This window comes from Chiloscyllium plagiosum, chromosome 25 (assembly GCF_004010195.1).
Source record: "Chiloscyllium plagiosum isolate BGI_BamShark_2017 chromosome 25, ASM401019v2, whole genome shotgun sequence".
NCBI lineage: Eukaryota > Metazoa > Chordata > Chondrichthyes > Orectolobiformes > Hemiscylliidae > Chiloscyllium > Chiloscyllium plagiosum.
In genome coordinates, this window is record NC_057734.1 from 5,136,337 (window position 1) to 5,155,813 (window position 19,477).

The window sequence follows — 19,477 nt, forward strand, 5'->3', positions numbered from 1 at the left end:
TAAAAGAGACCTAAGGGGCAACTTTTTCATGCAGAGGGTGGGTACGTGTTTGGAATGAGCTGCCAGAGGAAGTGGTGGAGGCTGGTACAATTGCAACATTTAAGAGGCATTTGGATGGGTATATGAATTGGAAGGGTTTGGAGAGATATGGGCCGGGTGCTGTCAGGGAGGACTAGATTAGGTTAACATATCTGGTTGGACCAAAGGGTCTGTTTCCATGCTGTACATCTCTATGACTCTATGAATCTATAACTATTTTGGCTCAAAAAAGGTAACCAACATTGATTTGTTCCGGAGTAAAACATCTTAAATGGTCAGTTCTGTTTGCTAACATGGCCAAATATGATACTTGATTATATGCCTTAAAAAAAGGGGGCTAGAAGAGCACAACTACATTAGGTGACAGGTTATCTTCAACATGCAGGCAGCCTTTGACAAAGTATGACATCAAGGAGCCCTAGCAAAACTGGAATCAACAAGAATTTGAAAAAGAATTCCATTGCTGGCAGTTATATTGAGCAAAAAGGATGATGGTTATAGTTCTTGGAGATCAATCACCTCAGCTCCAAGACACCAGTTCCATTCATGGCAACAAGTGCCATGAAATGATCATCTCCAGCAAGATGGAATATAACAACTGCCCTTTGACATTCAGTGCATTACCATTGTTAAACCCCTTTAATTAGCATGCAGGTCACCATTGACCTGAAAATGAACTGGACAAACCATATAAATACTGTGGCGACATGAGTCAGTCAGAGATTGGTAATTCTGAATGAAGTACTCATTCTTCCCAACTCCTAAGCGCCCATCTACAAGACACAAGTGGAATGTGATGGAATGCTTCCCACTTGCCTGGATGATTGCAGCTCCAATAGTACTCAAGTTTGACACCATCCAGGAAAAAGCAGTTTGCTTGATTGACATGACATCAAACATTTGTTTCTTCCAACACTCACTAACAGTGGGTACAATTTAAAGTACGTTCTATAACTTAACCAAGGGCTCTCCAACAGCACCTTCTAAATCTCCAACCACTTTGTCCAACCCAGTCCAACATCAGCACCTCCACATCAATTCTAACAAGTCAGTGAAGCACATATCTTTTGTCTTGATAAGAAAAAGCCTTTTTTTAAAAAAAAAATCCTTTTCACATATACATTTAAAACTGTTCCACTCTGTTTCAAGAACAATTATTTTCAGCTTAATTATCTAAATTTCATAACCCAGCATGTGCTTCACTGAAATCAACAGAATTTGAACAGAATACATTTCTAGCATTCACTGGTATATAGATGTGGTCAATCCAACTGAAGATTCTCTACAACACTATTACACTTGGGGTACAATTAAGACATTCACCAAAGGCCAAGCATTTTGCACAGAATCAAAAGGGGTCACTTTTTCAGGTACCAATGCACCAACCTAAAAAACTTCAAGTATTACATCATCTAGTGTCACAAAGTTAAATCCAAGTTGGACAGAAAAGTGACAGCACAGTGCTGAATCCTGCTGCTCCTCTACATCTAATTATACAACTGTAAAAAATAAAAGTATCAGTAGTAAGCTTATTTAATGCAGCCCTTGGTTTTATGATCTTCAATTACAAACCAGGGCTACAATAATTCCATACAAAAAAAAATACAAGACGCTTTATCCAAATCAATACACAAATCCTCAAACAGCTTGACTTCATTCAAGATTGGAATAGTGGTGAGAAAATCAACTCAATAGAAAGAAATCATGAAGCCACTTTTTACTTAAAGAAGCCACCTTTAATTTAGGATAAACTATGAAAACAGCTAAGTATTAACTACAAAATCTGCTTTCCTGACAAAAACATCAGGTGGTTAAAATATGGACAGTTGAGTCAAAATTCTCTTTTCACCAAGGGCGCACCATTTTACTGCTCCGAGATTAACCTTCAGCATAAAAATGGTTTTCATGCACAAAAATGGTTTTCATGCACACAGCCCAATTCACCTCAACCCACCCTCAAATCATCTATTCCACCACTGTTAAACTGTCAGCTAGGTACTCTCCACCCAGTACTGGATGAGCAGAAATACTCCAATTAAATATTGAGAAGGTCAAAATGCCATTCTTAGCTACCAACTCTAAAACTAGTGTAAAAATTGAAAACAAAAACAGGCACCCTATTGAGTCAGAAAGGTTAGCCATGGGCAGAGTGAATGGCAGAACAGGCTCAAAGGGTCAAATGGCATACTCCTGCTCCTATTTTTTGTTTCTATATTTGCATTCTGTGATGTTGTGTTTGATGCAGAGATAGGTTTTCAACTTTATGTTCATAAGGCCACGAGGATCACCTATTTCTAATTCTCTAACACCAACCATCATATCTATCTCATCTTAGGTGCTGCCAAAATGTTTGTTTATGCCTTCAAAATCTCAGAACTCGACTATTCCAATAAACTCTCCTAACTAGTGTCCTACATACCATTTCCCACAAACTTGAAACATGCAAACCTGTCTTAGCTTGCACAAAGCCTTGATACCGGATATTGATGCTGGTTGATCTACGCTGGCTCCTGATCGACCAACAACTTCATTTTAAAGTTTACATCTTTATTTTGAAATCTCTCCATGGCTTTAACACTGCCCCTTCTAAAGTATTTCAGTTAAATAATCTTCTGGTATCTGCGCTCCTCAAATTCACACTTTCTGTGCATGCGATCTTAATTGATCCACTACTGGTGGCTGTATCTTCAGTCACCTGGATTACTGACCCTCTACTTGGTTATCCCCTTTGAAATAACTCGGGCAGCATCGTGGCTCAGTGGTTAGCACTGCTGCCTCACAACCCCAGGGTCCCAGGTTCGATTCCAGCCTCAGGCGAATGTGTGGAGTTTGCACATTCTCCCAGTGTCTGTGTCAGTTTCCTCCCACAGTCCAAAGATGTGCAGGTCAGGTGAACTGGCCATGCGAAATTGCCCATGGTGTTAGGTGCATTAGTCAGTGGGAAATGGGTCTGGGTGGGTGACTCTTCGGAGGGTCGGTGTGGACTGGTTGGGCCGAAGGGCTGTTTCCACACTCTAGGGAATCTAATCTAAAAAACTTGTCTTGTTCAAGCATTTGGTCAGCATACCTAATACCTTTTGTGGTTCATACTTTAAAGCAGCTTGGGATGATTCATTAAGTTGAAGATCCTCAGCAGATTTTCAGCGACATAACGGTCTCAGCTTTATAACATGCAACTGAGTATAACGTTATAATAATGACACTGGTGCTCCAAAGAAATTAACTGTTTTAACACAATGACACATCCAAAGGCATTTCACAGGAGCATAAGATTAATTAACACAGGAAGTATCCTATGTAATAGGTAGCCTGAATATTTTCACTAAACAGGTTTATTTTTTGCTTAATACGGAAAATAATTGAAATTAATGAAGCAGACATTACATTTAAAACATCAGTCTTTAAAAGTTAAATGGTTACCAGAATTAAATTCAAATACACAAGAAACAAAGTCAGAAATAGTTCAAATGAATTTTGCATTTGCACTGCAAAATATAAGCACCCAGTTTGTGCAATGAAATGATCTTTCTTCAACAGGCAAAGTTGTTTTGACTACATCATAGGTGAAAATAATTTTACATATAAGTCAGACATAAACCAAGACTAAAGAATTAGTCATGTCAGTAACAACTTCAAAACATGTTCACTTTATTTTCTTCACTCAACTGATGTGGATTCATTATGTAGACAAACAAAATATTACATTTATTTTTCTCCAACTTCACTGTTAAATTGCATACCAGACTGAATTTGATTACCAGACTTATTTCTGAGATGCCAAGTTTGTGGTGAGGGGGGAGATTGGGTTGACTAGGATGATGTTCACTGGACTTAGAATAATGACTGGGAATCTCTAAAAATTAAAATACTAACAAAGGCCGGACTGACTGGTTGCAGGGATAATGTCTCCCCTGGCGATGAATCCAAAACAAGAGGCCAGTCTCAGGATTCATGACAGGCCATTTCAGAGGGAAATAAGAGATTCCTTCACTGGAGGCTGGTAAACTTATGGAATTTTCTTCCATAAAAGGCTGGTGAAGCCAAGTTGCTGATTTTTAAGAAATAGATTTCTGGAGGCAAAGGGTGTCAAGGGTTACCAGGAGAATGATATTGACAGAAATTACCACGAACCTACTGAATACCAGAGTAAACTCAATACATCAAATAGTTAACTCCTGCTTAGATTCTACACCATCTACAATAGGTAATAAATTCAGAGGGACCACAGGAGGGAAAACCCAACTTTCTGCTTATATGATGGGGTAGGTATTTGCAGTACATAATCAAAGTATTGTAGAGATGCTGGAAATCTGAAATTAAAACAGAATCCTGGAAATATTCAGATCTGACAGCATTCGTGGAGGGAAAAGGTTAAATTTCAGGTCAATGATCTTTCATCAGAATTGTTCTAGTGGAAAGCTACTGATCTGAAATGTTCACTCTGCTTTTGCCTCTCTGTAAATGCAGCCAGATCTGAGCATCTACAGCATATTCTGCTCGTGTTTGGAGGGGAATTACGAGACTTAATTAAATGGGCTGATTTGCACACCTTAAGAAATAAGCACAACTCTATTTGGGAACTTAAGTCTTCCACGCTTGATCAGTGGGTCATTTTCTTTTAAAATATGAAGCTCTGCAAAAATGCAAAGTATTGAAAAATACAGATTGACAAATAAAGACAAAATGTTCAACAGGGCAGATGTGGCTATGTTGGTTATAGCATGAAGTTGTTGTGTAATGTAACTGCTAAATCATTGGCCTGTTCATTTAGTATGTTCGTGAAGAAGAATGTTAGGTGAAAGGACTTACAGACCAAACAGTTGTTATGCTGTACAGTTAGTTACTAAATTGTCAATTCAATGCAATTCCCATTTTTTTCTTACTGGGATGTTCGTGACACTGGCAAAGTCAGCAGCATTTGTTGCCTTCGAGATGGTGGTGATGGTGAGGGTAAGCCACTTTCTTGATTGAAATAGTTGTTTTGGAGCAAGTACAACTACAGTATTGTTGGGAAAGGAGATCCAGGATTCTGATGCAGCAAAAAGGAAATGGCAGCGTTCATCATTTAAAGATTGCAAATAAGACAAAGTCAAAGCTAGTCTGGCACTCAATAGAACAAAAACGCAAGAAACTAAACTTTTAAAAAATATAATGTTAGAAGAGTGATTTTGCTATTGAACTGATTTACTAAATTATCAGACCATCTTAAAGAATTACAATGAAAATCAGCTTAAGATAATCAGTCATGTTCACGGAATAATCTTATTTGCATGTATTGGAAGCTACATATATTCATACACAGTACAAGATAGACAAAAGAAATTTTTCCACATAATGGACCATTTTCGAGAAAACTGCTATGATAATTGCCAATCCCCATGGCAACATCTTGACTTGAATCCGCCTTCCTGATCTGTTTCTTTAGTCAACAACGAATAGTTTGCAACTTTGACTGCACCTTCATACCAAACAGGGTTTAACTAATCGGCACTATGTTACCATAGCATATAAATTGGTTAGTTTTTTCTTGAAACTGATCAGATGAGTGAAAAATGAAAAGCTCTGAAATATCTGTTTGATAATGCTCAACTTCTGTCCAATCAAGAAATTATACAACCAAACGTGCGGTAGCAGTCAAATTACGACAATTCTAAAACAGGAGAAACATTTGGAGGCAAGGCAATCACAAGCAATACTTGCATACACCTTGTCACTAGGTCCCAGCAAGAGAAGAAGATATGGAATAAAAAAGTTGAGCAAGTAGATTTGAAGAAACAGATTAGTATCTTTAGAAGCTTTTCAAAAAAAGAGAGGAGGAAAGGTTCAGTTTTTGTTGGGTTCTAAGATGCAGGACAGGAGAAATTTGTGGCTCAAACAGCTGCTCCTTTGAGGTATTTTAGGTGTTGGAGGTGATTTCCTTGAATTCCAGGAGCAGCGATTACTGTTTTATAAGCTGTTGCACGAGACAGAGCACGCACGAAACAGCGCGAGAGCAAGAAAATTGACAGAGCAGTGAATCTCTGGACATCAGAGGGCATTTAGGAAAACAAACAGTGAACTTCACAACTGATCTTGGAGGGACCTGTTTGGGTGAGGACACAGCACAAAAACGGACATGCAAAATTTTAAATGTAGCCTCGCTGTAAATCTACAATAGGGAGTACAGTGGGTTCTTTCTTGATTAGGCGTTTTATTGAGATCGCTTGATTAATTTTTAAAAATATAAGTCAAAAGTATCATGTTAGCCTGGAGCAGTATTATTTAGAGCAATAAGACAGTGCTATTTTCTGGGTCTGTAGATTGTGAAGGAGCAAAAATGGCCTTTAGTAGAGTGATACGCTCTTCTTGCTGGATGTGGGAGTTTTGAGAGAGTTTGTGTTACCAAGGATTATATCAGCAATAAATGTCTTTGGTTGAGAATCCTATCAGGGAACCCAGGGAAATTGTGAGGAAAGAGATCAATCGGAGACTGGTACAGTTGAGAAAAGAAGCAAGTCAGAGCAAGCAGGAACAAAGAAGAAAACAAACAGGACTGATAAATTAAACTGCACTTACTTCAATGCCAGAGGCCTAACAGGAAAGGCAGATAACTCAGGGCATCGTTAGGAACATGGGACTGGAACATCACAGCAATTACAGAAACATGGCTCAAGGACTGGCAGCTTAAATGTTCCAGGATACATATACTTTAGGAAGGATATTGGGGGGTCGGCGCCAGAGAGGAGGGGTGGCGTTTTTGGTAAGGGATAGCATTACAGCTGTACTGAGGGAGGATATTCCCGGAAATACATCCAGGGAGGCTATTTGTGTGGAGCTGAGAAATCGGAAAGGGATGATCACCTTAATGGGATGGTATTATAGACCCCATTTAGCCAGCGGGAAATTGAGAAACAAACTTGTTTCAGCTATCTCAGCTATCTCTAAGAATAATAGGGTGGTTATGGTAGGCGATATTAACTTTGGAAACAGACTGGGACTGCCATAGTGTTAAGGGTTTAGATAGAGAGGAATTTCTTAAGTGTGTACAAGAAAATTTTCTGATTCAGTACGTGAATATACCTACCAGAGAAGGTGCAAAACTTGACCTATTCTTGGGAAGTAAGGCAAGGCAGGTATCTAAGGTGTCAGGTGGGGGAGGACTTTGGGGCCGGACTTTGGGGCCAGCGACCATAATTGTATTAGTTTTAAAATAGTGACGGAAAAGGATAGACCAGATCTAAAAATTGAAGTGCTAAATTGGAAGGCAGGCCAATTTTGACGGCATTAGGCAAGAACTTTCAAAAGCTGTTTGAGGGGCAAATGTTCACAGATAAAGGACAGCTGGAAAATGGGATGCCTTCTGAAATAAGATAATGAGAGTCCAGAGACACGATATTCCTGTTAGGGTGAAAGGAAAGGCTGGCAGGTGTAGGGAATACTGGATGACAAGAGAAATTGAAGGTTTGGTTAAGAAAACAAAGGTAGCATGTGTCAGTTGTAGATAGGAGAAATCGAGTGAATCCTTAGAAGAATATAAAGGCAGTAGGAGTGTACTTGACAGAAATCAGGATGGTAAAATGGGGACATAGAACATTACAGAGCAGAACAGGCCCTTTGGCCCTCGAGTTGCACCAACCTGTGAACTATTCTCAGCTCGTCCCCCATTAGATAGCGTTGACAAATAGAGTTAAGGAGAGTCCAAAGGGTTTTCACAAACACATTAAGGACAAAAAGGGTACCTAGGAAGAGAATACGGTCACTTAAAGATCAGCAAGGCAGCCTTTGTGTGGAACCACAGGAGATGGGGAGATACTAAACGAGTAGTTTGCATCAGTGTTTACTGTGGAGAAGGAGATGGAAGATATCGAATGCAGGGAAATAGATGGTGACACCTTGAAAAATGTCCGTATTACTGAGGTGGTGCTGGGTGTCTTGAAACACAAAAGGTGGATAAATCCCCAAGACCTAATCAGGTGTACCTTAGAACTCTGTGGGAAGCTAGGGAAGTGATTGCTGGTCCCCTTGAGATATTTGTATCATCGATAGTCACAGGTGAAATGCTGAAAGACTGGAGGTTGGCCAACGTGGTGCCACTATTCAAGAAGGGTGGCAAGGACAAGCCAGGGAACTACAAACCGATGAGCTCCTTGAAAGAAGAGTCATAGGTAAATAGGATAGTGAACGCGGCATTAGGTATGTTTTCCTTTATTGGTCAGAGTATTGAGAACAGCAGTTGAGGAGCCATAATTTGACTGTGCAAGATGTTGGTTCGGTCACTTTTGGAATATTGCGTGCAATTCTCGTCTCCTTCCTACCAGAAGGATGTTGTGAAACTTAAAAGGGTTCAGAAAAGATTTATAGGGATGTTGCCAGGGTTAGAGGATTTGAGCTAGAGGGAGAGATTGAATAGATTAGATTGGAGTAGATGCTGAGCAGTGTGGAAACAGGCCATTTGGCCCAAGTCCACACCAACTCTCCAAAAGGTAACCCACCCAGACCCATTCCCCTACCCTATATTTACCCCTGACTAATGCACCTAACATTATGGGCAATTTAGCATTATCAATTCACCCGACCTGCACATTATTGGACCACAAGAGGAAACCAGAGCACCCAGAGAAAACCCATGCAGACACAGTGAGAATATGCAAACTCTATACAAACAGTTGCCAGAGGCTGGAATCGAACCCGAGTCCCTGGCGTTGAGAGGCAGCAGGGCTAACCACTGAGCCACATGGAGATAAGGAGACATTTCTACACCCAAAGAGTGGTGAGCATGTGGAATTCATTACTTCAGGAAGTAGCTGATGCCGAAACACTGAATATATTCAAAAGACAATTAGATATTGCATTTGGGATGAATGGGACCAAAGGTTATGGGGAGAAAGCAGGATTAGGCTATTGAATTTGATGATCAACCATGGTCGTGATGAATAGTGGAACTGGCTCAAAGAGCTGAATGGCCTCCTCCTGCTCCTTTCTTCTATGTTTCTACATTTCATTTACTCAATTGCAAGACACAGCTGAAAGACAATTCATCATGCTCAACTCCTGTCATCAACTTTATATTAGACAGGTTTTTATATTTGAACATATGGCTATAATAAGGTGCATCATATACAAACAGCAATTCTGTCAAAGACTAGTAATATATTTATGTCCCTTCACAGTCTATTCAATTAAGGGAAGCACTTCAGTCGCTTCTACTTAAGTGGTCTTCAGTTTTCGTATAGTTCACCTCTTATATTTTGTGCTATCTTAAATTGCTCATTAAGTTTAAAAAGATCATAGGTGTCAATACAGAAAGTATACAGTGAAGCACAATTACAGAAACAAAATTATACTGGAGAAGGTAGCATTAAATCAGATCTTTATCCCCATGTTAAGTAAACACTGACAAACATAAAAGAAAGAGGGCTTTAAAAATCTATTTGCAGCAGCAATAATGAACAATTTTAACAAAGGGGATCCTGTGGACATGATTTATTTGGATTTCCAGAAAGCCTTTGACAAGGTGCCTCACAGGAGTCTGCAAATTAAGATCCATGGTGTTAGGAACAAGGTACTGGCATGGATAGGATTGGCTGACTGGCAGAAGCCAGAGAGTACGTTTAAGGGGGTATTTTTCAGAATGGCAGCAGTAGCTGATGGAGTTCCACAGGGGTCTGTGTTGGCAACACTATTATGCATTAACAATCTGGACAAATGAACTGAGGGCATTGTTGCCACTGTTGCAGGTGACACAAAGATAGTGGGAGGGACAGAAAGTGTTGAGGAAATGGGGAGGCTATAGAAGATTTACATATACTAGGTGAGTGGGCAAAGAAGTGGCAGATGGAAAAAAACGTGGCAAAGTGTGAGATCATGCATTTTGGTATAAATGGGAAAAAGCTTTGGAAATCTGAGGCACAAAGCGACTAAAGACCCTAGTTCAGGATTCTCTTAAAGTTAACATGCAAGTTCAGTTCGCAGTTGTTGACATTCATTTCAAGAGGGCTAGAAAACAAGAACAGAGATGTACTGATGAGGCTGTATAAGACTCTGGATTTGGAATATTGTTAGTGTTTGGAATATCTTGAGCAGTTTTTGGGCCCCATATCTAAGGAAAGAAATGCTCAAGTTGGAGGGGGCCCAGAAGTAGTTTACAGGAACAATTATAAGAATGAAGGGCCTGTCATATTGAGATTCTTACATGCTTGATACAATTGCAATACACCAACTTCTGTGAACAGCCACGATTTATTTCAGCAAGTACAAGTGTTTGGAGGATCACTTACCACTCTTCGCGATGCTTGCAGAGAGTGTCAAGCGAGGTTCTCTGAAGAAGGGAACCATCCTCCCTTTATACAGGGTTTTACATCACAGTCAGTCATGCATGCAAGACAATCCCTGTCACTCCCCCATAGTCACATGCCACGCAAAAACAATATGAAGCGATTAGATCATTTTCACAAACAATGTGTAATTAGGTTATTCCCTAAACTGTAGCATTTACAGAGTATGATTAGATTGTCACATCCAGCCTGCAAGACAGAAAAACATATCGTCTGGGATATCCAATTTCTTACATTTCAGCAGAACAAATTAAACCTTTAACATCTCATTTCCTCCTTTTATCTTTTCCATGATAACTAACTAAATGGGGCTGAAAAAGGCACTACCAGCTTATAAGAATCTGGCAGCCAGTATTTAATTTATCGACACAATATACAATTTTTATAAAAACAAGAATTATTGGCCCATGCAGCTGATAGGATGCCCAAGATCCTCCCACATGGAAAAAAAGTGTTCGCCAGTAAAGTTCTTAAATCCACAGTCCTTAGTGACCACGCCACCTCCTCAAAGTTGACAGTAAATGAGCCAGCTATCCAAATTCTCCTTCAGTAATGTCCAACCTGAAAACAAAATTCAGTCTGGCAGGGGTCAGTTCTGTTGCGTACATTGGATAGGGAGCCCAGGCCTCTGGTGATGCAGGGATCAGTGCTGTTCCTGCAAGGTCATGAGGTCCTGTGCAATGAAGTGTGCTCCCAAGGTAGGGTGCATATTTGTGGGGTTAGGTGTAGCCATCAATTTGCTTCTGGCCATCTTAGTGATCACCTTTGCAAATTCCAGTTGGAGAGTCTGAGGATTTTCTGGATCAAATTGAATGCCGTTTAATGCATTCTTTGCTGCTTCTGCTCCTGCTCTGTCAAATGTAACATAGCCAACTGGCTATTTTGATGTTAGCTTGATCAGTGAACCTTCATAGCCCTTAAATGGTCAAAAGAGAAGGCAAAGCTCACACAGTTTAATATCCATAGGAAGATCAGTGACAAAAAGCATACAGACCTCTTCACCGTTGTTAGCTTTGTCACTTTTCATGTTCATGACTGGGGAACTGACTGAATCTGTTGCGTCCCCCTACATTGGGCAGGTGATTTTGGTGCTGGGCAAGCAGGAGGGGTCACCAGAATGGATGCCCTACATTCTGGGGTCAATTGTCTATCAGAAGCGCTGAGCAAGGTCCCCAGGAATGTGACTTGATGCTGAGTGTGCAATGGGTAATACTTCCAGGGGGATGGGTAAGTGGAGGGAGACTTGGATCAAATTATGGAGGCACAGCGGTGGTCCGAAGGCATGCTTTACTTGTGAATGGAGAAACTTTAGAGACAATGTTAGCTGCTGAAAGTATCTTTGTATTGCCTCTCCCACAACAATTAAGTCTACGTAGATGGATGGGTCAATGACGCATCCCAAGGGATCCTACTGGGTCAGCCATAAAATTATTTCTGCTGTTGACAATCCAGTGGTCAAGTGTGGGACGATCCTCATGTGATACAGGGCTAAAGGCAATACCTTCAACCAGTTGAGGCCTGTTTTAGGCATCAACTTAGTTTGGCTTTAAGAATCTCGCTTGCCCTTTACCACTGTTTCTGCCGCCTCAGGGTGATAAGTACAACGGAATTTCTGCTGGATATGCAGCAGCTCACATAGCTCTTTGTTGATTTTCCCTACAAAGTTGGGGGCCATTGTCTGAACTAAACTGTTGAGGTACTCCAAACCTCGGTATGATCTCTGTCAGGAATAATTTTACCACCATTGAGGCTTTATGATTAATGGTCGGAAAGGTTTCAACCCATCTGCTAAATACATCAATAATAACCAGACAATACTTATAGCAAATGTACATGCGGCAATTCAATAAAATCAAGGTGAATACACTCAAATGGGCCACCTGGCAAGGGTGTGTTCCCTGTTATATACCGCACTCCTTGACTGTCAATATTTTGCTGACATGTTAGGTATGATCTGACACACTTTTGGACCGCCTCTGCCAGTTGGGAGTGCTACCAGGTACGTAACATTACATTACTCATCCCCTCCTTGCCAAGGTGGGTATCAGTATGAAGACAGTCAATAAGCATTGATAACAAAGCATCAGGTATACATACTCGGCCAACTGGAGTGATCCAGAGGCGAACACCCATGCGTTTTTCTGGGTTGGGGCTTCCCCCTGTAAACACTGCAGAGTGACAATGTCTGATATGCCCATCGTTTTCGAGGCAGGTGATCGATTTAATGCCTGCTGGTTCACAGAGGACACAAAAGAATTGAAGTACGTTGCAGCGTCTTTGATGTCCATATTGTTCATTACGTGGGCAACACATTTGATTATGGTCAATTGCTGAGGGAGGAGGATGGCTTTGAGGAGATTTTGGACATGTAGTGAGTTCTCAATTGGTGCTCCTGAGGAGGTCAGAAAACCACGATGTGACCATAGTCGAAACATTTTTGAAACATCATTGGCAGACTAGACATGTCAGGAGGTACTTCCATTGTATTCCCACTCGATAGTCCGGCCTCTCCTTTCTCAATTTCTCTACTCTTTTTCCTCTACTCTTATCATAATCCCATTTTTAAAAAAATGTCTCAACTTCTTCACTTATCTGTATATACAAGTTCATTGTCCTCCGTCTCCATACCCACTTCAGGGTCCTGACCTTTGCGTGGGGATTTCCCCTCTTAACAAGGCAGGGTGATTGAAACAGACACAGTAGTTATGCTTTATCTTATGAACTACATTCGGGGCCTTAAATCCCACTATTAGAGGACTCTAACCTCCCTGGGACAAACTTGTCAGCATACAAGTGCGTAGGTTATCTCAGAGATTCTGTCTCTGCACAGTCCTAGGGGATGAGGGGGTCGACTGAGTGATAGGTTAGTGAGAGAAATCAAGATAAATCTTAGCTAGTGGGCCCATCTGTATCATGTAGGCGATCACTTATTAAGTCCGCCTAGAAGGCCCACAGATGTTGGAATCCCACTCTCATCACTAAATGTTAAGGCTCCCTTCTTGAGATTCCTACACGCTTGATGCAACTGCAATATGCCAACTTCTGTGAACAGCCACAATTTATTTCAGCAAATACAAGATTTTGGAGGATCACTTAAGCATCACAGAGAGTGTTGCAAAGTGTGTCAAGCGAGGCTCTTTGAACAAGGGAACCGTCCTCCCTTTGTACAGGGTTTTACATCACAGTCAGTCATGCATGCAACACACAGCCCTCGCCACTCCCCCATAGTCACATGCCACCCAAAAACATGTAAAGTTATTAGATTATTTCCGTAAACAGTGTGTGAGTAGGTTATTCCTTAAAATAGTGTGTGATTACGTTATTCCTTAAACGGCAGCATTTACAGAATATGATTAGATTGTCACATCCTGCCTGCAAGACAGAAAAACACACTATCTGGGACATCCAATTTCTTACATGTCAGCAGAACAAATTACCTTTTTAACAGCTCAATATGAGGAGTGGTGGATGACTCAAAGCCTGTACTCAGTGGAGTTTAGAGGGATGAGGGGGAGATCTGATAGAAAAACTTACAGAATACTGACAGACCTGGATAGTGTGGACTGGAAAAGATGTTGCCATTAGTTGGAGAGACTAAGACCTGGGACCACAACCTCACTGTGAAGAGATGACCCTTCAAAATGGAGATGAGGAGGTTAACCTATGGAAATCATTGCCACAGAAAGCTGTGGAGGCCAAGTATTGACTATATTTAGGACAGAGAAAGACAGGTTTGAGACCATTAAGGGGAATAAACATTATAGGAATGGGGTTGAGAAACATATCAGCCATGGCTAAATGGCAGCGCAGTCTCAAAGGGCTGTGTGGCCTAATTCTCCTTCTATATCTTACAGGATTAAGTGAGAAGGCATTGGAGATATTGACTGGCTTGGAAGTGGACAAATCTCCAGGTCCGGATAAGTTGCATCGCAGGCCATTGTGGGAGTTGAGGGAGGAAATTTCAGTCAATAAATGTGGAACTGGAAAAGCACTGCAGGTCAGGCAGCATCTGAAAAGCAGGAAATTCAATGTTTTGGGCACAAGCCCTTCATTACGAACGTGGGACGGGGGGAAAAGGGGGCTGAGGAGGGTGCAGGTGAAGTGAAGGCAATAGGTAGATGCAGATGGGCAGTGATTATGCTAGGTCGGAGGGGAGGGTGGAACAGATACGTGGCAAAGATGATGGATAGGTCGGACAGTTCAACAAGGCAGTGCCGAGTTGGAGGCTTGGATCTGGGATGAAGCTGGGGAGATCAGGAAACGAGTGAAGTCGATGCTGATGCCATGTGGTTGAAGGGTCCCAAGGCGGACAAATGTGGAACTTAAACAAAATTACAACAGCCATGGGCCCATCTTCTCAAAGTTATCCCTTGCCCGAGGCATAGTGACCCATAAATTAAGCACTCGATCAATCGCTTCTGTAATTAGACAGCAGCCTTGTCCTCTGGTTCTTTCACGCTTCTGCTCTGACAGGCCTCCATTCTCACAGCTCTCATGGGGCTGTTTTCCCTTGAACGTCAGAGGCAGAGGGAACGTCAGAGGTTTATAAAATCATGAGGGGCATGGATAGGGCATGGTTGGGATATCAAATTGGGATATCAAATTGGGATATCTGATCAGCATGGACGAGTTGGACTGAAGGGTTTGTTTCCATGCTGTACATCTGACTCTATGGTCAACATTTAGTGTAAAGTATCAGCACACCACTTGGTTGTAAGTACACCTGTAACTAATTTAAAATGTCAGAGTCAAGAATCTTTTCCTGTAGTGGCAGAAAATAAGTTAGTTTTGGAAATAATTTATTGGTGGACAACAAACATGCCATCAAGAAATTCTGAAGCCAAACACAATGGACTTAGATTTGACACAAATTGCTCATAACTCATCGACACAACTATCTACTGCTCTGCAAATGTGCTCACTGAAACAACCAAGTTCACGAAGAGCCGACAAATACGCTTACCCAAAATAACATCACACTTCATAGTACCATAGCAAGCCCAGACTATTTTCACGTTATATTGGCCATCTCGATAATCAGAGGTTTAATGCTTAGTTCTAACAGTGTCTGCCATTCAAATTGCACATTCTGACTTAAAGAAAATGCTGTGAAGTGACAACAGTTCGAGTACATGGATTTGTTTGGACTAACTGGCACAAAGTAATACATAAACATTTGTCCAGTTGAAAGTAAAAGGTAAATTACCTGTAAAACTAGCTGCTGCCATGCAAATGACTCATTGTTGTCCATGTTGGATATACTCGATCTTTCTGAGGGAACAGTGACACGTTCAAGTTGCATGGAAACATTGCGACGCTCTTCCTCAAGCGCTCTGGTCAACTTTTCAAACCGGGCCTCCTGTTCTTTAACTGAAGCTAGAATGCTAGCAGCAGATCTTACATCATAATCATCCATAATCCTGCAGAGGTTCTTGCCTGGTGGCTAATCAGGCAACCTTTAGGGTCAAGGGTTAGAGATTAGTAGAGATTAGTAAAAGCTGTTTTTAAGAGATTAGGAAATTCAGACAGATCATTTATACAAGATTAATAAAAACAAATGTTAGGTTTGGTTTAATTTTAAATTTTCTGAAGTTAATCATGTGATTTCTCCTGAAGTTACAAAGGATATTTAAAAAGCACATCTACAGCAGTATGCAGAATTAGAAGGCTTCAGAAGGAAAACAATGATTTAGAGCAAAGGAATAACAAACTAACAGGTGAAGCATTCAAGTTATAAAAACAAATTTTATACAAGTATTAAGGCAAGGAACAAAGATACAAAAGTTAAAGACAGATCTAAAAGAGTGGAAGAATAACATTAAAGCCACTTGTTCTAAAATTTACCAGCGAGGAAAACCTAATCAATTTGGTTTGAAGTACCCAATATTTATAAAGGCACACACCCATATAAATAATACTTCCCTATATTCCTCTGGAATTGGGGAGAGTGTACTCTGGGCAGAGTTGCAGAGCAATGTAAAAATGTAATGGAAATGACAACGAGAGCCATTAAGCTCCACCAGGTCAGTTTATCTTCTGTAAATGCCAATTCCACTTCCATTTTATTTTATTTGATTTACTACTGTCACGTACAGAGACAGTGAAAAGTATTGTTGTGGTGTTCTAACCACATCATACCTTACACAAGTAAGAAACAGTTGTTGCAAGTGATGAATAAATATGTCCCTCTGAGACAGGCAAGTGGTAAACTGCTGCTGTTTGATACTTATGGCTCATTCGTATGTGTCTGTCCAATCATGATCTGTCACGTTAGCATTTAAAGTTTTTTTGGCACGAAGCTTCCCAATTGTATTTGTGGGCAGTCAGTTGTAGGCAATGTTAATAATTTCTCACAACATTCTGCAGCCGTTCTGTCCTGATATTCTTTTGGCTACTGGCATGTTGAGCAGTGGTTTGTATTTAAGACATTTTAGTAGTACCTGATTCCTGAGGCATTCATGCAAGAAGTACACAGTTGTTCGCTGGTGGCACTCATTTGGATGGAGTTGGTTTCCCATCTTTGGACTAGTTTTAGCATACTGTACCCATACGTGTTTGCAATTTTTCAGAAGATTTGTAGTTCAGATTGAGGTTCAGGTTGTAAGTTTGCTCGCTGAGCAGGATGGTTTGTTTTCAGATGTTTCGTTACCATATTAGGTCTCAGTGAGCCACCTCAGATCCTGAGACCCATCATCTCACGACCTGGAACACTGACATACAAACTAGCCAAGGAATGCCACCAAAAACTGAAATGCCTAGAAGAAGCCTCATGCCACTCCATTCAAGAATTCCTGAATGCCAAAGACACCACAATAGAAGGGGATGAAATAATGGTCTCCTTTGATGTAACAGCCCCGTCCACACAAAAAACATCAACCTGGCCAAAGAAACACTGACTGCATTATTAGAGGAACCAAGAACACAAACACTAGACAGCACCAACTTCATCAGCAAGGACAACATCCTCAAGCTAAGAGACCTGTGCCTCACCACCTACTTCACCTTCAAAGTGAAGACCTACAAATAAATCAATGGAGCACCAATGAGATCACTAATATCAGAGTTCTAGCAGAAACAGTAATGCAGAGACTCAAACAAACAGTCCTCTCAACCATCCAACCCAAACTTTGGATCCAATAAGTGGATGACGCCTTTGTGATTACAAAATGCTACAAATTAGAGGAAACCTACAACACCATCAACAATATCCTTACTGGCATAAAATTCACAGAAGGAGGAGGAAAACAATGACAGACTCCCCGTCCTAAATGTCACAGAATGAACAGTTAATGGAGAACTTCAAACCAACATCTACAGAAAAACAACACATACAAAAGCAATCATTCCAACACCCACAAACTGAGTTGCATCAGGACATTATTTCAATGAGCCACAACACACTGCAGCACCCAGGAACTACAAACAGCCAACGAAAAATACCTATACAGTGTAGTCAAGAAGAACAGGTACCCAAGAAACACAGTCCGCCAATTTCTCAACAAACCCAAACAAGCAGACATGTCACCCAGAAACTCTAGCCACAATACCTTACATCAAAGGCATCTCTGAAATGAATTCCAGATTACTCAGACCCCTTGGTATCCTGGTAGCCCACTAACCTACCAACACACTTAAACAGCGGCTAATGAGCTGAAAGGACCCTATACAAGCAACCAGCAAAATGAATGTCATTTATAAAATACCATGCAAGGACTGTAACAAATAGTACAGACAGACAGGCAGAAAACATGAACACCAACCAACCACCAAAAGACATGACCCACTACCACTAGTATCCTTACATACAGCTGAGGAAGGATACTACTTTGAGACAACACATCCATCATAGGACAAACTAAACAGAGACATGCATAGCAATTCCTCGAGGCTTGGCATTCCAACAGGAATTCCATCATTAAACACATCAATTTGGACCTCATCTACCATCCTCTGGGAAAAAGAACCAGAAATGATATCACCCACCTTAAGAAACCAAGACACACAAATAGAAAATGGGACATAAACATCAGCACTTCGCCCGAGGCCCAAGGATGATGTTACGCAGTATGATGACAAAACATCTGAAAACAAACCTTCCAGCTCAGCAAGCAAACTTATAACCTGAAACTCAACCTGAGCTACAAATCTTGTCAAAAACCGCAAACACCTATGGGCACAGTACTGCAGACACACTGAGGCAATCTGACATACTTTTCCTATCAGTAGCTTTGGAAATTTCGTGAGTAAAGTCAGGTGCTTCATTCGTGCTAATTATGCACTGGGAAAATGAGACACAAGGTTGAGATCAGAACAGAGGCAGAGGTGATTAAGGACCAACTATTTTTCACCATTCAGTAGCAAAAGAGAAGTGCTGCTAAAGCTTCCCAACAGGACATTGTCTATTCAGAGCTCAGAAGCAATTTAACTTGGTACAGGCTAGTTGGCTGTGCGAAGAGGGAGACAGAGATGCACAGAGGTAAGGCAGAACTTGGCACTGATGAACAAAGTCAATAGCTTAGCCATGGAGGAAATGTGGAAATTCCATTTGGAGATCCCAAGTAGTCATTTGGGAATGTGATGGATAAAGGAGATTAAGCATGGAGACATCGTGGTAAGGAGTAGCAGCTGTTGATTCGTCTCATGATACGGATGAAAAAGGCTGAAGAATTGAAAAAAATGTTTAATTGCTCTCAGACAGCAAAGCATGGCTAAAGGTCCAGCAATTAATCCATTGCAGTGCAACAGGATGTTGTGACAACTCAGGACAGGCATCTAAAGGGAATCGATTAATGTTGACTGAAGCAAATCACTACAATGAGATACAGTAAAGACCATGAAAAGAAAAAAAAAGGATAAGTATTTTCTCCAGGAATTCAAAATTAGAGAATGAGTCACCAACTAAAACAGATTGAAAAAGTGATACAGCCAAATAAGTCACTTTGATGTAACACTTCATGATGGCAATTTGATAGATGACTCAATGGTGGCAGCTTGGCAATGAAAGAAATGAAATCAGTTTTCAGTGGGAGATTTAGGTGATGATTAATTTACTAAACCAGACATCAACAGCACGAAAGGAATGGACACTTCAATGCACTAATTATTCAAACAATTCTACTTGAGGA

The 19,477-nt window shown here is 40.8% G+C and overlaps 1 protein-coding gene across 11 annotated transcripts in view; it reads right to left on the reverse strand.

Annotated features, from left to right (window-relative positions):
- The window catches only part of arvcfb (ARVCF delta catenin family member b), a 315,865-nt gene that overhangs the window by 179,115 nt on the left and 117,273 nt on the right, over positions 1–19,477 (reverse strand). For 7 of the 11 annotated variants that reach the window (XM_043715403.1, XM_043715405.1, XM_043715404.1 and 4 more), the window contains one exon: positions 15,559–15,808. The exons of the other annotated variants lie outside the window; for them this stretch is intronic. In XM_043715403.1, the coding sequence (XP_043571338.1) occupies positions 15,559–15,768 (210 nt within the window). In that variant the 5' untranslated portion in view covers positions 15,769–15,808. The remainder of the gene's footprint in view (positions 1–15,558; positions 15,809–19,477) is intronic. 11 annotated transcript variants of the gene reach the window in all.